This window comes from Sapajus apella, unplaced genomic scaffold (assembly GCF_009761245.1).
Source record: "Sapajus apella isolate SASKATOON/1434 unplaced genomic scaffold, GSC_monkey_1.0 scaffold97, whole genome shotgun sequence".
In the NCBI taxonomy this organism is placed as follows: domain Eukaryota; kingdom Metazoa; phylum Chordata; class Mammalia; order Primates; family Cebidae; genus Sapajus; species Sapajus apella.
This window is the reverse complement of record NW_022437037.1, coordinates 2033003-2054040: the sequence shown is the minus strand read 5'-3', so window position 1 is coordinate 2054040 and position 21038 is coordinate 2033003. Positions and strand designations below refer to the sequence as shown.

Here is a 21038-nt window from a genome sequence, read left to right as displayed (position 1 = left end):
AGAAAGCAAAGGCTGGGTTTACAGTAAAAAAAGTCTATTTACAAACACAGAGGCAGAGCTGAGCAGGGGCAAATATCTCCATAGAATTACTCACCTCTTGTTCTTCAAGGACCAGCAAGTCCTGTCAAATAAAGTTTTAAAAGTTACATGCAGGCATGACAATAATTATTTCATTTTGACTTGCTGTGAAAGCCAAGCTTCGGTTTGCTCACACTGACATTTTGAAAAGAATGTTAAAAGTTGGTTATAGGAGCTTTGTTTTGGGGAAGAAGAACAAACAGCTATGACAAAGGTGGGAGCCAAGGGCCTTGGATCTTTTTCCCCCATAAGACCATCTCGTAAGAGCAGCATGGAGCAGCAAACCTAAACAATCCTTTGAATCCCTGCTGTCGCATCCTTAAGTGTGTTTGAGCACACGTCATTTAAACTATTTGGGTCTCTGCTTCCTTCTCCATGGTCCAAGGATAACATCTGTCTTAACCCCTGTAAAGATCACTGTGAGTATGTGTGGAAGACCTGGTACACAACAGAGATTTAATAAACCTTAAATTACTTTCCTTTTCATTCTGGGTCATTCCATATAAAAGTTTGTAAACTTATTACAAGGAAGTCCCATCTTTTCCAGAACTTCTAAAAAAGTAGATTCTGGTTGATAAGTGGACACCAAAGCCAAGGCTCTGACAGGGACCCTGTGGCTGGGTGAAGGGGGAAGGAATGGCTCAGGTGAGCCATGGGGACAGCGCAGAGGCACCGAGGGTCAGGATGGAGGCAGGGCGGCTGGAGGGACCCTCGCCCTCCTTCTGGCCCTAGAGTCTCTAGGGAAGAGCTGTGTCAGCTGGAGACCAGGCAATTCTGAAAGAATTATGAAAGGCACACAAACCTGGATTTTATTTAACAGAAAGCCTCTTTCATTCAGAACTCAGTCATCTTTATTATTTTATTCTTTTTTTCTTTTTCTTTTTTTTTAAGAAACAGGGTCTGGCTCTGTCCCCCAGGCAGGAGCACAGTGGTGCAACCTTGGCTCATTGCAGCCTCAACCTCCTGAGCTCAAGCAATCCTCCCACCTCAGCTTTCCAAGTAGCTGGGACTATGGGCATGTACCATCATACCCAGCTATTTTTTTGTATTATTTGTAGAGACAGGGTTCCACTATGTTGCCCAGGCTGGTCTCCAATTCCTGGACTCAAGTGGTCTTCCTGCCTCAGCCTCCCAAAGTGCCGGGATTACAAGTGCAAGCCACCACACCTGGCTGTATTATTTCCGAATTCTGGGAAAAAATAAAATTATGTTATGTATTTTTTATATTGGGACTTTATGTTTGCATGTCGCTGTATATATCATTATCAAATGCTCTTTCCATGGTTTATTTTGATCTTTCTCAACATCTTGTGGTTTTATTTTTAATTTTTATGGGTACATCAGCAGGTATAAATAAGTAAATAAATAAATATATAAAAATACCCTACTGATGTATACCTACTGATGTAGGTATATATATTTATATATATATATAAATAATATATATTTATATATATTTATGGGGATATAAATAAATAAATAAATATATATATATATATATATATACATACATATATATTTATGGAGGGGACAGTTTATTGTTCCTGAATCACAGGTGGAGGAACTGGATCTCCAGTTAAGGTCATGTGGCCTGTGTCAGCTTTGAATCTCATGACCAGTCATTTTAACACCCACAGCAGTCCTCCTTCCATGCTAACTATAGTGAATAAGAAAAAGGTCACACCTCTCAGCTTTTCAATTGCCACTAGCCATGCAAACATTAGGACTGAAATGTTTTGCAACCAGTCCCTGGCCTGGTAATAGTGCCTGCTCCTCAGAGGGCTAGGGCGAAGGAATCATGGCCTTGCAATAGGAGTCCTGGCTGAGCTCAGGGCTAGAGTCTCAACACTCAGCTGTAGAGGCAGGAGGGATGTCATAGGCTGTCAGGTTACATTTATGTTGCAGTTTCCTTATTTTGGATTACATTTGTTCAGAAGCGAATGGTCCTGTAATTTGCCCTGGTTTGCCAATGTCCCACTTAACATGATTCAGATTTTTAAAATATTCTTGTTCCTGAATTTGTGCAGCTAAGTCCTCTTTTTGCTGGTTTCTGGTGTGTAATTTTAGCCCAGAAGGTTTAATTTTGGCTAGTAATGGTGTTTCTTAATACAGTCCTACTGGCATTGCTTTAGATGTATGCATGATTCTAATCATTAGTTTTAGGCTGACACTGATTTTTTTCATATATATGGGATATAGGAGAGTGATTTTACACATACTTTTTTTAAACCTAGAAATGTTTTAAAAATCAAATTTAGCTCTATAGGTTTTTATAAAATACCTGGTCATTTAGGAAACATGTCACAACTATCTAGAAACAAACTTGATGGATAGAAGTAGGAAGAAGCACATAGATACCCTGATTTCTCTATCTTTTTAAAGCTAGCTTAATCACACATTGCTTCTGGATTTTGGTCAAGGAAGATGTTACTACAGTATAGCAGCCAGAAACAGACAAATAACATTTACAAACAGTACCAGCCACCTTCTCTCTTTGTGGTAAGATGCCTTCTTTGTAACACAATTGGTTCACCTTCTGTTTACTCTTGGCTCCTACCATTTTGAAGAACTCTTTCCTCTCTACCTAAATCCTGTTGCTCAACTGTTCCTAAGGGAAACCTACAGAAATGTGATGACAGCCTTCACCCTGCATCTCTGAGGCTCACACACATGTGCACACTCATACACACAGATGACAAGGGGAAAGTTCATGAATGGTTCCTTTTTTATAAGGGGAAAAAAGCCATATGCTTTTTTTCCTACACAAATGTAGGAAAGCATAAAAGTACTCTTGGTAAAAACAGGCACAGACTTGTGATATAAATAGGCAGAATGCTGCTATATCTTTTTTTTTTTTCTTTTTTCCTCTTCTAGAGAAATCAGACAGGGATGACTGAGCAGGGATGACCTCTGCTGAGGGAACTGGCTGAGTAGCAAGAGGCAGAAAGAAGTGTCACAGAGCTGGCTCTGTAGGTTTTGGGGCTCAGTGTCTGGGAAGCAGAGTTGGTGTGGGGAATCAGACCAAGGCTTAAAGAAGGATTAGGAAGAATAACCTATGTGAGTGAAGTAATAAGGGCACACTGGTGCTGACATATTTATAATTCTAGTTTGTTTTAAAATTTGTTATAAAGAATCACTTGTAATAAGCCTGGATGGCTTAAAGTCACTTATAGTTTAACCTAACATACCCATTTTTGCCTGATTTCTGTCTAGGGTTGAGGCTGGGTATAAACACTACTTAAAAAATTACAACAGTGGCTCACGCCTGTAATCCCAGCACTTTGGGAGGCCGAGGTGGGTGGATCACGAGGTCAAGAGATTGAGACCATCCTGGTCAACAGGGTGAAACCCCGTCTCTACTAAAAATACAAAAAATTAGCTGGGCATGGTGGCGCGTGCCTGTAATCCCAGCTACTCAGGAGGCTAAGGCAGGAGAATTGCCTGAACCCAGGAGGCGGAGGTTGCGGTGAGCCGAGGTGGCACCATTGCACTCCAGCCTGGGTAACAAGAGCGAAACTCCGTCTCAAAAAAAAAAAAAAAAAAAAAAATTACAACAAAACAAAATATATGGGAATTCACAACTCTATATTTGGGATAAGCCGAGAGTCGATAACCTTATTTTGAAAGCTAACTGTATTTTAAAGATATGCAAGCAAAGACTGTTCATGTTCCAATAAATCCTCCTCTTATTATTTTCCTAAAAAGCAAATTTGAGCATGATGCTCCCTGCTTAAAGGTTCTACTGGCTCCCTGCTGCCTCCTGGATAAAGTTCTAGCCTGCCCCTCCAGCCTCCTCCCTCGTCTCAGCTTGACACGCGGCAGGCACACTACTAGTGATTTCTGTGTTTCTAAGTTTCAAAGCTAAATTGGTTATAACGACAAGACAAAAGTTTCATTGACATTTTTCTGATAAGCCATCACCTAAATTATGACTAAATTTTTTTTCTCTCCCAAGGCAGACTGTTTTCCCTTAACATTAAGCCCTAAGAAAACAGGGATAGCTTTCTGGATACCTTTTATCCTTGATGGTACCCAGCACAGTGTACTACATGAGTAAGAGCTCAATCAACCACGTTTTGTATTGATTAATTTTTTAAAAATCTCTTTAACATTCCTGGCCAGGCGTGGTGGCTCATGCCTGTAATCCCAGCACTTAGGGAGGCTGATGTCAGGAGTTTGAGACCAGCCTGGCCAACATGGTGAAACCTCATCTTTACTAAATTAGCTGGGTGTGGTGGCAGGTGCCTATAATCCCAGCTACTTGGGAGGCTGAGGCAGGAGAATCGCTTGAACCTGGGAGACAGAGGTTTCAGTGAGTCGAAATCACGCCACTACACTTCAGCCTGGGCGACAAGAGTGAAACTCTGTCTCAAAAAATAAAAAAAGAAAATCTCTTTAACATTCCACACAATTCTGTATTACTCAGTAAAGAGGGTGACTTTTAAGCCAATAAGAATTTTCTGAATGTACACCATATTGGTTTGTGGACTGAGGATAGCTCTGTGGTTCTCAGGAATGGCTATGCATCAGAATTACTTCAGGAACTCCTGAAAAACAAGATACCCGGACCCTACCCTAAACCCAGCAAATCAGAACTGTAGGTGTGAGGTTCTTTCATGATGATTTTTTTAAAGTTGCATAGGTGATTTTTCTTTGTATCCTAGGCTAAGGATTACTGATGACCTGTCAGTTCTAACCCAACACTGTAATCAATTTCGTACAATTATAAAGCATAAAATTTTCTGTTACCTTTTGTATTTCAGGATGAAAAATTTCCCTGGGGCCTTTCTCAAATTTGTCCAGATTCATGGCACTGAAATAAGAATGGACAGGATGAGCTGCAGCGTGCTGGAAACTTAAATGATGTAGAGTAAGCCTTGGTTCTTCAGAGAAGCTAAAAAGTAGCTTCTAGAAAATCACAGCTGTTTTCCCTAAAGGCCTGACACTCAGAAGATACAAATCAATAAATGAGTGATCAATGAACGAACAGATGAAAGTAACCAACACCACATGTACTTGACTTATATAACTTGACTCCTAATGATACTCATCTAATGAGAGACGGAGAAAGAAATCAGGAACATCTGTTTCAGGTAACCTTGGCCACTCTTCCAGATTCTTAAAGTGACGAAATGTAATTAATATTTAACTGAAATTTCTAGGCCAACCTTAACAAGATTTTAAAAAATGTTTTACTTTGGACAAGCAATGTAAATTCCCTTGAACCTAAGGTCCTATAAAGGTAAAACAATGATATTGAAATAGATGCTCTCTAGAGTTTCTTTCAGCTAATATTCTAATATTTATAAGTGAAAGTTAAAAACAATAAAGAATTTCTAGAGTACTTACAATACACCAGACATTGTGATAAATGCTTTTCATGGATTGTCTCATTTAGTCCTTATGAGGCAAGTACTATTTTAGTCCCGTTTTAAAGATGAGGAAATTGAAGCTCAGAAGTTAAGTAACAGGATAAAAATCTGGTAAAAAGCAGAGCCAGGACTTGAATCCAGACTTATGTGACTCTATAGCATTTATATTTTAATTTCCTTTTAAGTTTTCAGGTTCATTCTTGTAACAAAAGAAGGTAAAATCTTCCTTCTGCTGGCAGCAACTGTAGAACGTGTAGTCTATCATATCTTTAAAATCTTGCTATACCTTGCTCTGGCAATGAGGATGTACTGAAAAGCTAAGGCCTTGCTCATAACTAAATGAAATTACAACAAAATGAAATGACTAGTTTTTAAGCATAAATAGGAAAGGAGCTAGAGTAAACTTTTCTTTTTTTTTTTTTTTTTCTTTTTAATTTTTTTTAATGGAGGTGCTGTTTCTTCATATGGGTCAGGCTGGTCTTGAACTCCCAGCCTCAGGTGATCTGCCCACCTCAGCCTCCCAAAGTGTTGGGATTATAGGCATGAGCCACCGCACCCAGCCGAGTAAACTGCTTTTTAGAAAAAAAGAATTCACAGAAATCATAAACCAATGTAAGTGAAGGTATTACTCTCCAAGCAAATTAAGATTTGTAGCTCCTTGAAAGCAGCAGAATATTTCTGTGCTCAGCAAAAATGTTAGCCTCTTGGTGGGGAGGCTTAACTCAAGCTTCAGAACTGCTCAGAAGAAAAATCAGAAGGTACACAGCAGACAGGAAAAGGTCTGCAATCTGGAGACCAAACGAGGCTTGAAAGTGGGATATAAGGTTTTTTACTTCCTAGTCTTGGTGTCTTTTTTTTTTTTTTTTTTTTTTCCTTGACACAGAGTCTCACTCTGTCACCCAGGCTGGAGTGCAATGGCGTGGTCTCGGCTCACTGCAACCTCTGTCTCCAGGGTTTAAGTGATTCTCCCGCCTCAGTCTCCAGAGTAGCTAGGACTACAGACGCCCACCACCGCACTGGCTGATCTTTGTATTTTAGTAGAGATGGGGTTTCACTATGTTGGCCAGGCTGGTCTCAAACTCCTGACCTCGTGATCTGCCCACCTCGGCCTCCCAAAGTGCTGGGATTACAGGCATGAGCCAATACACCCGGCTTCGGTGCCTTTTCGTTAGCAGATGCAATCCCCAACAGATAGAGTCAAGTTTGTCACTGTAAGAGCCATTTTGGTAAGGATGAGTTGTAGCTATTTTGTGTCACCTAGGAACACTGGAAACACATCTACCACCATGTAGCTCCAGACAAATAGAGAGGAAATCACCAGGGCTCTGAGATAAGCTTTGTTCTTCACATGATAGGGCATTACTGCTTAAACAACCCAAGCTCTGGAGTCACATGGGCTACAGCTCTGTGATTTACCAGCTGTGAGATCTTTGTCAGATCCCTTCACCTCTCTGAGGCTCCAATTCCTGATAAGTGGAGTAGAGATAATATTAGATCTACTTCATGGAGCTAGTTTAAAGATTGACTCAGAGAACATTTGTAAAGCATTCAGCATGGTGCCTGACAAACAGAAGCTACCATTACTATGATGTAACATCTTAGCTGGTGACAAAGCAACAGGCTGGATCCAAGTGGTGGCATTCCTAGGGGAGGCTGCCACCTAAGCATGGGAGAGAGATGAGAGGGAGGTGGGAGGGTGCAGGCACGAGAGGTGGCTGAGCAGGGAGCACCCAGATATTCCATCCACTTAATGTTCTGTCTGGTGAAGAATAAGCACATTCTTTGCTGACATCTGGGTTTCTATTTCAAGGCAGAAAAATGGAAGGAAAAATATTTCTTGATTATCTTTATAAAACTAAAGTTTCTGAGTGCATACAAGAAAAAAGAAGCTGGCAACTAATGCCGTATGGGGAGATGTCTAAGAGCAATGCTCAAAATCAGTTGGACCTGGACTCAGGCCTTGGTTTCACAGGCCTTGGTTCCACCACACACTTGCTATCTGACCTTGGCTTTCTCTCTATGAACCTCCATTTCTTCATCTATAAAACAGGCACAGTCACAGCACCTGCCCTACAGGGTTGCTGTGATGATGACACAAGTGAAGCATGTCATGTCAAGTGCTTAGAAAATGTCTTGCACACAGTCAAAGCTCAAGACAATGGAAAGGTAACATCAGAATGATCACAGGAGAAAACAGTGTATAAAGGGCTCCAAATCCATGCATGGGGTTTCTACCCATTAGAACTCACCTTAAGATGGACTTCACAGAAAGAGTTTTTGTGGGACTGTAGGGAAGGCATATTTTCTGGGAACCCTGGAAAAGTCCAAACATCAAATCAGTGACAAGTTATACAACTTCCATCTCCAAAAGAGCCTCTCTGGTCACTCAAAAGAAACCCATGCCCAGTCTTTCTCCTTTCTCCTCAAGGGGCATGTATATTAATAAACACATTCTATGTCTGAAACAATTTTGCTCAAGTTTAATAGCAACTTCCAGGATCTCCCCACCCCAACATATGTGGATTTCAGCATGGCCTTCGATATACAGGTCTTTAGTGTCTTAGCTATTATGTAGAGCACCTGAGCCATCTGAACTAGATGAGAAGGGAATTTGTTTTTTTGTTTTTTGTTTGAGATGGAGTCTGGCTCTGTCGCTTAGGCTGGAGTGCAGTGGCGTGATCTTGGCTTACTGCAACCTCTGCCTCCTGGGTTCAAGCGATTCTCCTACCTCAGCCTCCTGAGTAGCTGGGATTACAGGCATGGGCCACCAGGCCTGGCTAATTTTTAGTAGAGATGGGGTTTTGCCATGTTGGTCAGGCTGGTCTCAAACTCCTGATCTCAGGTGATCCACCCACCTCAGCCTCCCAAAGTGCTGGGATTACAGGTGTGAGCCACTGCACCCAGATGGGAATTTGGTCTCTGAGCCGAACATCAAATAAGCCTCAAAGATCAAAATAAGACAACAGTCTCCACATGTCTGATGGGACCCAAAAAATAATGTCTCCCAGTCAAAAACTTTTTGAACTAGAAATCCCCCGAATCTTTCAGAGAGGTTTTCATAATATGTACTTTTATATTTATCTGTTTTCTTATTTGAAGTCTCTTTTCTCCTAAACGAGTACCAACTGTGACTCATTCATAAAAGTACTCAATGAATACTTTTTTGACTGAAAAGGGAATGAAGAATTGCCTAACTGATTCAGTCTAATGTCCACACCACCCAGAACAGATGAGTGCTACTCTCTTCCTAATTGTCTAAGAAGAGGTAACACAGATTTAGAATTCACAAAGGCTTTACACTACACAGTTAGCAAACAAGATTATCATATACTGCACGTTTAAAACTTTCTTCCTGACTTAGACTAGTACTAAAATTGTCATCACAAACAGCTAGAGGAGGTTAAGAACATTTAGGAAATGAACAAAGAAGTAAATATGATTTTTCTTTTCTTTTTTTTTGAGAAGGGGTTTTACCATGTTTGCCAGGCTGGTCTCAAACTCTTGACCTCAGGTGATCCACCTGCCTTGGCCTCCCAAAGTGCTGGGATTACAAGCATAAGCCACCATGCCCAGCTGAAGTAAATATAATTTTTCTTCTGCTATTGGGACATATCTGCCAATTCATCTGTCTAAACCCTGAACAATGGCAATGGAGTGGAGTTCTTTGAACTTTTCAAGCCCACACTCTCTTGGCATAAATGAAACTTTCATGCCTACACCCCTGGAGGCCTGCTACTCTCACCCCTTTCTAGGCCAGGGAGGAGGATGTCTTTGCAACTGAGGATGAGAAGTTGCACTAGAGAGAGCCCTTCTTACAGGTTCTCCACTAGCCAAGGAAACTGGGCTGAGCTTTTGCTTTGTAGTTCGTGTTACAGAGATTATTTTTTCCCAATTATAGGGGAATATTAAGAAATACACACACGTTTTCTGATTCTACAGATCCTACCCATTGAGAGCTGATTTCCTCTGTGGCTTTGCTTTTTAACTGGCTCCAGCCTATACTGCATCCCCTGTCTAAGAGAGGGTCATAAATCTGCCCCTCTAGCTCAGATCCCACCTTGTCTACCTTTTCTTCTTACCCAGCACACCAAAGGCAGTTTTAGTTTTATTTTTTTGTAGTGGGTAGGGTCTCACTACGTTGCACAGGCTACATAGTGCCTGTGCTCAACCTCCCAAAGTGCTGGGATTATAGGCATGAGCCACCATGCCCAGCCCAATGGCAGTTTTAAAGAGAAGCCAAGGGCAGCTCTGGGTAATGTATGGCACAGCACAGGGCTCCAGTGCTACACTGGGTAACAGTGACACCTTTGTGAGCTGCCTATGTGGGTGTGAAACCCAGGGCTCCTGGGATTCTGGGTTTGTTTTTCTTCACTACAAACTGTTAAAGTTCTTCCTCATCTCTTCCCTGGAAGCTACTAGTTTCCAGAGTCAATGTTCAAGTAAAATGGTTCTATGTTCAGTGGAAACATCAAATGCACAGGTAGAGTCAAGTGCATGTATGTATCAGGCAACACCAAGTGATCACAGCAAGCACGCAGAAGTATACGTCAAAGATTACCTGTGTAACAGGTGTGTGTGTGCAGGTGTGTGTGTATATGGACAGATGTCTAGAAGCCTGTTGCAGTGATTATCTCCAAGCAGTTGGATTCTTTTTACTTGTTGTATTGTTTGGATGGAATTTTTACAACAAGTACGAATCATTTTTCATAGTTTCTTTGTGTGAGCCGTTTATGACAGAAGAAACACAGTAGAGATATGCAAGACTGGGGTTTAAATTCCACCTCCTTGGCTTCTCTAATACCAGCTATGAGTAACCCTTGTTTGTCTCGCATTTGTTGCTCCTTCTACCTGGAACACTCCCCTTCAACTTGTCATGTGACTGGTTCCCTTTCATCCGTCAGGTCTCTATTTGCTGGGTTCCACCTCAGGAAGCTTTCCCTAAACTGTCTCATCTAAGCAGGGCTCCTGCATCATGCTCTGTCATTCTCTGTCTTCAGAGTCCTTATCACAACTTATAATGTCATACAGACAATATCTTTGGAAATTGAAATAAGCAAATGTTCCTCCTGCATTTGTCTCACTATGTCTCCCCTCATAAATGGCAGCCATCTCAGTGAGGATGTGATAGCTATTTCCTGGAGGGAGAAGATATGACATTGGGAAAGTCCATTCCAGAAAGGTAGAAGAAGGGGGAAACCCACCCTCTCCTGTCTTGGAGGGAGGGAGAGGGGGAGAGAGAGGAAGAGGGAGGAAAGGGGAGATGAGGAGAAGGGGAGGGGGAGGAGAGGGAAGGAGAGATGAGGAGGGGGGAAGGGGAAGGAGAAGGGAGGGAGGGGGAGATGAAGAGAGGGGAAAGGGAGGGAGGGGAGGGGGGAGGGAGGGGGAGATGAGATGGGGAGGGGGAGGGGATGGAGGGGGAGATGAGAAAAGGCGGAGGGGGAAGGGGGAGAAGGAGGGAGGGGGAGATGAGGAGAGGGGAAGGAGGGAGGAAGGAAGGAAAGAAGGAAGTAAGGAAAGAAGGAAAGAAGGCAGGCAGGCAGGTAGGTAGGCAGGCAGGTGGGCAGCCAAGAGATGGACACCAGGGCCCTTGATGCCCCCATGCCAAGCACAGGCTTTGAAGGGGTTGTGGGATGCTACAAATTTGTCAAGGGAAGACCTGGAGGCACCTCAGAGCATTTGAACTCCTGGCATGGCCTTGCACAGGAATCTTAAGTCCACGCAGCACCTGGTTTGATCTTGGTGAAGGGTAGCAACTCAGTGGCTGCAAGTGTTAATGACCAGAAATAAGACACACGCAGGCCTATGGCAATGGTTCTGCCTCCTCACATCTGAGCTATGGCTCATAGAGGATGTGCCCCAGGAGGGATAGAGAGCTTTGAGAGGTTCAGAGACTAGTAGAGACCTGGAATCAGGACAAGGAGTGACTTTACAAGAGCCAAATGGCTGGCACCATGGGTTTCAGGGGCAGATGCTTTCCAATGACTCAAAAAAGCCAGAGGAATCAATTATATCAGTCACTCCACAACAGAGATCAGACAGAACTCAGAGGGCCCATGTGGATCCATGGCTCTCTTCTGCGACCATTAGGTCTCATAAGCCTGCTCCCCAAGCGCACAAATACCAACTGCAAGAGGAGCAGGAGGAGGGAAAAAATTGGAAAGACTGATTGTTTGCCCAAAAGAGACAGAGTCATCCTAAAGAGAATATTTAAACCCGAAGAGACTAGAATGCTGTAATTAGCAAACATAAAATAAATAAGTTTTTTCTTTTTTTTTTTTTAAAAGGCCAGAAAACAGCCTACTGGTGCAGAAGATAAGGTGCTTTGGGCAAAGGCAATGTCACTTCTCAGAAGTGAATCATGAGAAAACTATGATGCATGCGCTAGAAGAAACTGGCACTCAGTTCTCCACACAGGGGTCATATCCTGAAACCAATGCATGAATTTTGCTTCACGTGTGAGCCATATACTTACTGTTTTCCTCCAAAGAATTGCACGGTATTGAGGGACACGTTGATTGTTTTGGTCAGAAAGAGTCACGGACAAGAAGAAAGGGCTCTTCTCTGCGTCGTTTCCAATGTAGTTCTGATGGACTGGAAAAGAAAGGTTTAGAACAGTGAGAATGCAACTGGTTCTGCCAGTGACAGATGGTAGAGGACACCGCAGGTGGTGTCCAGCCCTTCCCACATGCTCAGGGAACAAAAATCCCAGAGCCAGCTTGGGATAGACTCTGATCTCTCTTGGCTGATCATACACTCCTCTTCCTTTTGCTTGTGTCTGGTTCAGGAATGAACATGTGACCAAATTCTAGCCAATGAGATGGGAGGAGAAATCTGCCAAGGGGCTTCTAGAGAGGCTTCCTCACTCCTAAACACGGCCTTCTTCCTCTGGACATGGTGGAGTCTAGAAGTGATGCCTGGAATTGCTGAAACCATCTTGTGACCCTGAAGAGGGCCAGCCCAAGGGCCAAGTTGCCACACTAAGGATGGGGAAGCAGGAAAAGGGAAAGTCCTGGGTCCTTGACATTACTGGGATTCTGAATCCTCCAACCCTGGGGCTTGCCCTGTCTCTGGGTTTCTTGTTATATTCTTTACTGTTTGTGCCAGTTTGAGTCAGGTTTTCTGTTACTGCACCTGAAGGCATCCAAACTCATGACACCATTTTCCTGTAAAGTCCTCACTGCTCTGAGCACTATTTGCAAGCATTTGGGAAGATGACGACTTTCCTGCTGTTTTCTTTTTTTAAAATAAATGCTTCTATCTCCCCCGCAACACAGCAATAAATTTTGCCTGGCCAAATAAAGGAACTTCTTACAATAAATACATAGTCAGATTTCTTTAAAGGCATCATTTAGGTCTATTCACTCTCATTTCATAGTTCAAGCATCATATCTACAAATGAATACATTAGCCTGAGAAACAATCTCTCTAATTCATTTTGAATCCCAAAATAGTGATTATTCTTCCATTCCTCAAATCTTTTGTCACTAGCCATATCCCTGTTTTCCACCTTTCTGTATATTTTCACTTGAGCCTTTCACTTTAACTGTACATAGCTATTAATGACTGAGCTGTTGGTATGTGCCAGGCACTGGGCTTAGTGTTATTCCTGAATATCTCATCGAAACTTCCATTCAAACCTACTAGGTATGCACTCATAATATCTCTACTTTACAGAAAAAAAAAACCCCAAAAAACAAAAAACTGAGTCACAGAGAAATGGAGAGTAGCTAGTGTAAGGTTCTCTGATTAACAATGGCAGGATCAGGATCCAAACCCATATCATGAGTGTCTTTGCCACTGTATACCCATTGTTCTGCACATTGTCTGGCATGTAGTAGGTGACAAATAAATACTTGTCATGGATGAATGCACGAATGATGCCAGAGCCTACAGTTTCATGTCTCTCTAGTTCTATACAGGCCCTGGAGCTCAGAGAACCAATTGTCTCCTTCATTGCCTTGTACTGAATACTTTGAACTAAGAATTCAAAACCCAATATTGACAGGGCAATTGCCTTGTTAAGTCTAAAGTTGTTCTTCTACCCTGGAAAATTCATCTTATTTCTCAAATCACTTATGCAGATGGTCTAATATCCTTTAGTTCCCCAGGGATAAAAAATGTCCATAAAAAAAGAAAACTGTGAGCAAAAACTCTTAGGGCTGAGACTCTGAATCGAATCTTTTAACCTACAAAGGTTACTACTAACCTTGAAGTGAAATGCTCTGATGCTAGTGCTCCCAAAATGGCTAGTTTCATTCATATAGGATACTAGAAATTACACTAACTTTCATTCTGAATACCCTTTCTTCCCAACCACCACAATAGTATAATTACCTTGTCCTAAAAAATATTTGAAATACCATCTGGTGTGGTATTCTGGGTTCTCTAAGTGCACATCTGTTCTTCGCCAAGTACCTGGCAGAGCGGTTGCATTCTGTAATGGAACAAAGTTGTGACATTAAGAGGCTTATTCAGAAAGTAAACATGAAGCTGGCAATGAACCAGAGTCCAAGGAACCAAAAAGTCGTTGTTAAAAGCACACACCCTAGGGCTGTCGCTGCATGTTCTCACTAGAAAAGACAATCAGTCTAAATTCACATCATGGGAGCATCCAGGGGGTCTCTGAGGTGTAGGAAAAAGAATCAGTGAACTGGTTCAGCTATTCCTAAAATGGGTATTAGGTACCTCTCCTTTCTGGGCTGAAACTTCCACAATATTTGGGAATTGGTGCCCCCTAGAGGAACCCCCTTCTTCTTGTTACCCCTGTAACAGGCTCAATTCATCTTGAATCCATCTATGCTTTTTTTTTTCTGTGCATATGCATATTTTTCTTAACAAGATGAAATTATATTGAATATACGGTTTTGTGGCTTGCTTTGTCAATAGCCTTTTTACATGTCAATAGAGATAATCCTTTAATGTTATTAGTTCTATACTCTTTTATTATATAGATATAACTAATAATACTGGACAATTAGGCTGCTTCCAATTGTTTGTTATTGTAAATAAAATTGATCATCTTCTAATTCCACATTTGCATACTTTCTTGCCCAATTACTTCTTTAGGATAATTCTTAGAAGTTAAATTGCTTTGTCAAAGGGTATGTACATTGTCGAGGATCTGCAACACAATGCCAATCTAACATCTAGGAGGACTGATACAAATTATAGTTCCACCAGCAACGGCTGAGGGTACCATCTTCCCTTATACTGTCGACATTGCCTCTTTACAATTTAACGGCAAAATGTAATTTCAACCTTGTTTTTATTTTTGTTTCTTTGTAGGCCTTTTTTTTTTTTGAGACAGAGTCTTGCTATGTTGACCAGGCTGGAGTACAGTGGTGCCATCTTGGCTCACTACAACCTCCGCCTCCTGGGTTCAAGTGATTTGCCTGCTTCAGTCTCCTGAGTAGCAGGGATTACAGGCACATGCCACCTAGCCCAGCTAGTTTTTGTATTTTTAGTAGAGATGGGGCTTCACCATGTTGGCCAGGCTGGTCTCAAACTCCTGGCCTCAAGTGATACACCCACCTTGGTCTCGCAGAGTGCTGGGATGACAGGAGTGAGCCACCACGCCTGGACTGTATACGATTTATATTGAAGCTTTTCTTCATATTTTTATTGGTCATTTACAATTATTTTGTGGGTTGTTTATGTTCTTTGTCAGTTTTCTGATTATTGTATTCTTTTTCTTAATGATTTGTGAAATATTTGAAATAGATTGCAAATAATTTCTTCTGATCAACTTTTTGCTTTTAAACTTGTTCTATGGTATTTCTGGCCATATAGATGTTTCAAAATGTTTACATAAGCAAATTTTTCATTTTTTTCCCTTTATGGCTTTTGCCTAATTAGTTTCAAAAAGTCCTCCATCCCAGCATTAATGAAACTATTTACCTTTATATTCTTTCAGATGTTTCATTTTTATAGTTCATTCCTTATCATTTATTTTGATGGATGCTATGAGCCAAGGACCAATTTCCCCCAAGTCATTTATCAATTAACTCAGTTCTACTTATTGAACACTCTGTCATTCTCAATTCTTATAAGGCATTAAATATGTTTACAGTAAATGTCTGAATCTTGCATGGTCTAGGCTGAGACTGTGTTAGATGTCAGTTGTCCCGAATGACTGATGTCACTCTATTGCAGCTCTGTTGACATCTCCATTGTGAATGTATGTAAGGTAGGCTACTGGAACATACTCTCTTTGACTTTGTCATGCCTCTAGCAATGTCCTAGATGTTTGTGGTAGGTTTCTTTATCATGCTGAAGATGTTTCCTTCAATTCAAAGTTTACAAATAGCCTTTTCTCAGGAAGGAAAATTAAATTTACCAAAAGCTTTTTTGGGGGGCAACTATTGAGAGAACAGGTTAAACGGCAGGGTGGGGGCGGAGAGAGAATCATAGTATGTAGTGTAATGAATGAATATAGTAATAGCTCTTCTTACATTGAAAGGTTCTTTTATTTCTGGAATGCACCCTACTAGGTCATGTAATATTATTCTTTTAATATGCTGCTTGTCTTTAACAAATGATTTCTGTATCATATTTGTTTGTGTGATAGATCTATAGGCTTCCTTTCTATTTTTATTTCTGTCATGCTTTCAGGGTTATGTTACCTTATAAAATGAAATGGGAAGCTTTCTGTTCTTGTCATTGCTCTGGAAATACTGACATTCACTGATAGAGTGCTAAATGCCAAATATTAGGCTAAGCATTTTATATGCATTATCTCCAGAACCACCCATCAACGTTATGAGATAGATTCTATTTTATCCCCCTGCTTTCAGATGAGGAAATGGAGACTGGGAGAGTTTAAATATGTTGCCCAAGGTTACAGATAATAATAAGTAGTGGAGTTGGAACAGAACCAGTTCAAATTCCAGAGGTTTCTTCTTTTTTCTTTTTTTTAAATCTTAACCATTACATCATCCTCTGTGTCCTTTTTTATGTCCTGCCTTTTAAGCCTATTAAGGAGTAAAAACGTAGGTGAAAATTTTAGTATTATTTTGCTTTTATCAGATTTTCTGGAATTTTTAAAACCCAGCTATTGCTACATACATATAAATTTTTATTTGGAAATAATTTTAAATTTACATAAAAGTTGCATGAATAAGAGCAGTGTAAAAAAACATCTGTTTACCTTTTACTTAGCAGATTCACTTACTGTTAATGTTTTACCCCACTGGCTCATTTGTTCACTTAACCCCCAAACATACACACATACATAATATTTTTTCTGAACCATTTAAGACTCAGATGTAAAATAACAGCCTTCATCCCTAAATACTTCGATGCATATTTCTCAAAAGTAGGGATATGTTCTTACATAACCACAGCAGAGCTTTCTCAACTTTTGTAAATTTGGCATTGACACAATACCATCTGTATTCCAATGTTGTCAATGGACTCAACAATGTCATTTTAAGCATTTCTCTCTTCAGTACAGGATCATTTCACTGTGTTTCTTTAGACTCCCTTCATCTGCAACATTTCCACAGATTCTTTGTCTTTATGACATTTGCAATTTTTTTTGGCTGTCACTATTTTTTTTTTTTCTTTCCAACTTTTATTTTAGATTCAAGGAGTACATGTTCAGGCTTGTTAAATGGACAAATTGTGTGTTGCAGGGGTTTGGTAAACAGATAATTTTGTTATCCAGGTTATCGGTATAATACCCAATAAGTAATTATTCAATCCTTACCTTCTACCCCTAAGTAGGCCCCAGTGTCTATAGTTCCCTTTTTTGTATCTGATATTGACATTTTTGAAGAATGCAGCATCTTCCCTCCTCATTTTGGCTTTGTCTGATGTTTCCCAGTTAGAGTCAGGGTATGCAGACTTGGCTGGAATACCATATAAGTGAGGTTTGTCCTCAGCTTATCATATTTCAAAATACTCATCTGTTCATCAGTGGTGATGTTCATTTTGATCACATATTCAAATATTACCTCTTAGTTTTGACCTTTTGGTGAAGGCTTATCATTGGAGTTTGTTCTCTGTAGGATATTTGCATGATTGATTATCAATAGCTATTCACTTTATAACTATGAACTAATGGCAGTACTGCTGGTCTCCAGGTCTTTCCACCACGCCACTGCAGAGCATGCAGTGACAACGTGGTCTACCAGCCAGCCTCAGGCATCAGCTGACCAGACATAGGTGGAGTCCAGCCAAAGAAGCTGGCCTGAGCCAGACTCCACAGTGGTTGATGTCATGGTCCCAAGGCTCTAGATCCTAGAAAGCTAGAGCAGAGCCTAGAGAGTAAACTCTTAAGCTGTCATCAGGACATTTAAACTTCTGGGGTCTCGAAGAGATGCATGGATGGCACAGAGAAGTTTCTTTTAGGTAGCAGCAACAGATCTTAGTTCTGTGCTTCTCAAATTTGTTAAAATGTGCACTCTTGGGACCACTGTAAACTTCTTCCTTAAGGTTTTTATGAGTGGGGCACCAGCATCTATTTTACAAGTGGTTCTGATGAAAACTGAACTTTGAGAAACAATGCTCTATGCCAGTTCTAAAAGAATCCAGAACGGAGAGGGGGACATAAACTTGGATGGGGCAAAACAAATATATCTTTATTTTCCCTAACTTCTAACTAAAATTTAGCATTTCATTCAGTTATGATTATATGCAAAAAATCCCCCCATAAAATGGTCAGTCCTGGTAACCATGCCAACAACAAAAAAAGATACTTTCAGAATTCATTATACTGATTGCAGATATCTCAAAATACTATTTACATTCTTCACTTTTCAAAATTACAGTATTTATGGCGCCTGCTGCTAGATTTATCATTTGATGTATTTTAATTAATTAATTAATTAATTATTCAGATGGCATCTCACTCTGTTGCCCAGGCTAGAGTGCAGTGGCACGACTCGGCTTATCGCAACCTGTGCCTCCTAGGTTCATGCAATTTTACTATCTCAGCCTCCCAAGTAGCTGGGATTACAGGTGTGTGCCACCACATCAGGCTAATTTTTTTATTTTTAGTAGAGATGGGGCTTTGCCATGTTGTTCAGGCTGGTCTCGAACTCCTGACCTCAAGTGATCTGCCCACCTCGGCCTTCCAAAGTGCTGGGATTACAGGCATGAGCCACTGCGCCTGGCCTACTTAATGCATTTTAAAATCATAAATATTACTGTATCATAAATTAGGTTTCAAAAATCATGTTGACAACTATTTCAATACAATTGTTTTCCTTTGGAATCCTATGTATTTAATTTCAAGTATTTTAAAACATTATTCTGAGATGGAGTCTACAGGTTTACCAGACTTTCAAGGGGATTCGAAGGCATAGAAAATGACCTGCATACTCTAGGCTTCTAAAGCACTTGCATCTGTCTGCCTCCCAGAGATCTGAACACTGCCAAGTGCAGAATAGAACATCACAGGGAGGTGCAAAGTGCTGCTCAGCATTGCAGAGGGAGAGATGGGACTCCAGAGGCAGAGGTGTTCTGAGTACCAACTGTCAATATGAGGAGTTTTCTTTTTTTTTTTTTTTTTTTTTTTTTTTTTGGGGGGGAGTTTCACTCATGTTACCCAGGCTGGAGTGCAATGGCGCGATCTTGGCTCACCGCAACCTCCGCCTCCTGGGTTCAGGCAATTCTCCTGCCTCAGCCTCCTGAGTAGCTGGGATTACAGGCACGCACCACCATGCCCAGCTAATTTTTTGTATTTTTAGTAGAGACGGGGTTTCACCATGTTGACCAGGATGGTCTCAATCTTTTGACCTCGTGATCCACCCGCCTCTGCCTCCCAAAGTGCTGGGATTACAGGCTTGAGCCACCGCGCCCGGCAAGGAGTTTTCTTTAATGATTAAAAAGTTTCTGGGCTGGGCATGGTGGTTCACACCTATAATTCCAGCATTTTGAGAGGCCAAGTTGGGAGGATCACTTGAGGCCAGGAGTTTGAGATTAGCCTGGGTAACATAGTTAGATCCTGTCTTTTAAAAAATAAAAATAAAAATAAATTAAAAGTAGCTAGGTATGGTGGTGTGTGCCTGTAGTCCCAGCTACTTGGAAGACTGAGGTGGGAGAATCACCTGAACCCAGCAGGCTAAGGCTGCAGCGAGCCATGATAGTGACACTGTACTCCAGCCTGGGCAACAGAGCAAGACCCTATTTCCTTAAAAAAAAAAATTAAAAATTAAAAAACATTTAAAACTTAAAATAAATATTTCACTTTCCTCTTCACTGAAAACCAAAACGGGGAAATAACCCAACACCAAAAATGTTGTGAGTCTCACAGAGCAAGACACTTCCCATTCCTTGCTAAAAGCACATATGATGAGGTGCAAAGACAAGAATACATACAGGAACTGACAAAAGCAATAGAGACTAGGCAACAGAAAACAAAAAAATCCCACTTCTCCCAGGACCCCGAAGAATAACTCTGAAAACAAGCTCCAGATTCTGATGATGTGTAGTACTAGTGGGCAGTAAAGGGCACAAATAAGTATACAGCCAAACTAGTTTGTTTTTTTTTTTTTTTTTTTTTTTTACATTTATACATCCTCATAACCATTACCTAGATCAATATAGAAAATATTTTCAGTATTCCAGAAGCCTCCCTTGTTCGTTTCCCCAGTCATTACCCAAGCACATGCCAAAAGGGGACCACTATCCTGACTTTTACCACCATGGATTAGTTATAACTGCTCTCAAGTGTTACGGAAATGAAATTGTATGATGTGTATATGAGTCAAGCTTTTTATCCTTTGTCATTCAATCTGTGACATTCAGACTGAATGTTACTGCTGTGGCAGTGGTTCGCTCTTTCTCACAGCCATGTAGTAGTCCACCAGATGGATACCACAATTTATGCATTCATTCTTCCGTCAATGGGAATTTGGATTGTTTCTGGGAGTTCGACACCAGTCTGACCAACATGGCTAAACCCCATCTTTACTAAAAATACTAAAAATTATCTGGGTGTGGTGGTGCATGCCTGTAGTCCCAGCTACTTGAGAGGCTGAGGCACAAGAATCACGGGAAGCCAGGAGATAGAGGTTGTAGTGAGCTGAGCCTGGGTGACAGAGCAAGAGTCTGTCTCAAAAAAAAAAAAAAAAAAAAAAAAAAAAGAATAAAGCCACCATGACCATTATTGTGTCTGTCTTTCGGTGGATACAAGCACTCATTTTCTGTTGGGTATACATCTGGGGACACAGATGATACATGTGTTCAGTTTTAGTAGATACTGCCAAAAATTTTCAAAAGAGGATATACCAATTTAAAATCCTATTAGCAAGATACATGAGAGCTCTAGTTGTTCCACATTCTCTGACCAAACTTTTAGCTTTTTAGGGCTTGCAGTTCTGGAGTGGGTGAAGTAGTACCTAATTGTGGTTTTAATCTACAAGAAATCCTAATTAAGTGTCACCTATTTTATGAAAGATCTTGGAGATACAGAAACTCTGTCTACAGCAGTTTAAGGTGACAGTGAAACAGGAACACATTATTTATTTGACATCAACTAGAAAGTTAGGAGGAAATAGGCTGATGAGTACATTTTCCAGATAACCGAAGCTTACACTGCAAACATTCATGCTTATTTTATGCCCTTTAGGTAAACATTTGTGA

At 40.8% G+C, this 21038-nt stretch overlaps 1 protein-coding gene across 4 annotated transcripts in view; it reads right to left on the bottom strand.

The window, feature by feature from the left end:
- The window catches only part of GARNL3 (GTPase activating Rap/RanGAP domain like 3), a 178357-nt gene that overhangs the window by 68384 nt on the left and 88935 nt on the right, over positions 1-21038 (bottom strand). For all 4 annotated transcript variants that reach the window (XM_032257295.1, XM_032257294.1, XM_032257297.1 and 1 more), the window contains 5 exons: positions 13785-13884; positions 11923-12041; positions 7700-7764; positions 4828-4891; positions 95-121 (listed from right to left, as the gene is read on the bottom strand). In XM_032257295.1, coding sequence (XP_032113186.1) covers positions 95-121; positions 4828-4891; positions 7700-7764; positions 11923-12041; positions 13785-13884 — 375 coding nt within the window. The remainder of the gene's footprint in view (positions 1-94; positions 122-4827; positions 4892-7699; positions 7765-11922; positions 12042-13784; positions 13885-21038) is intronic.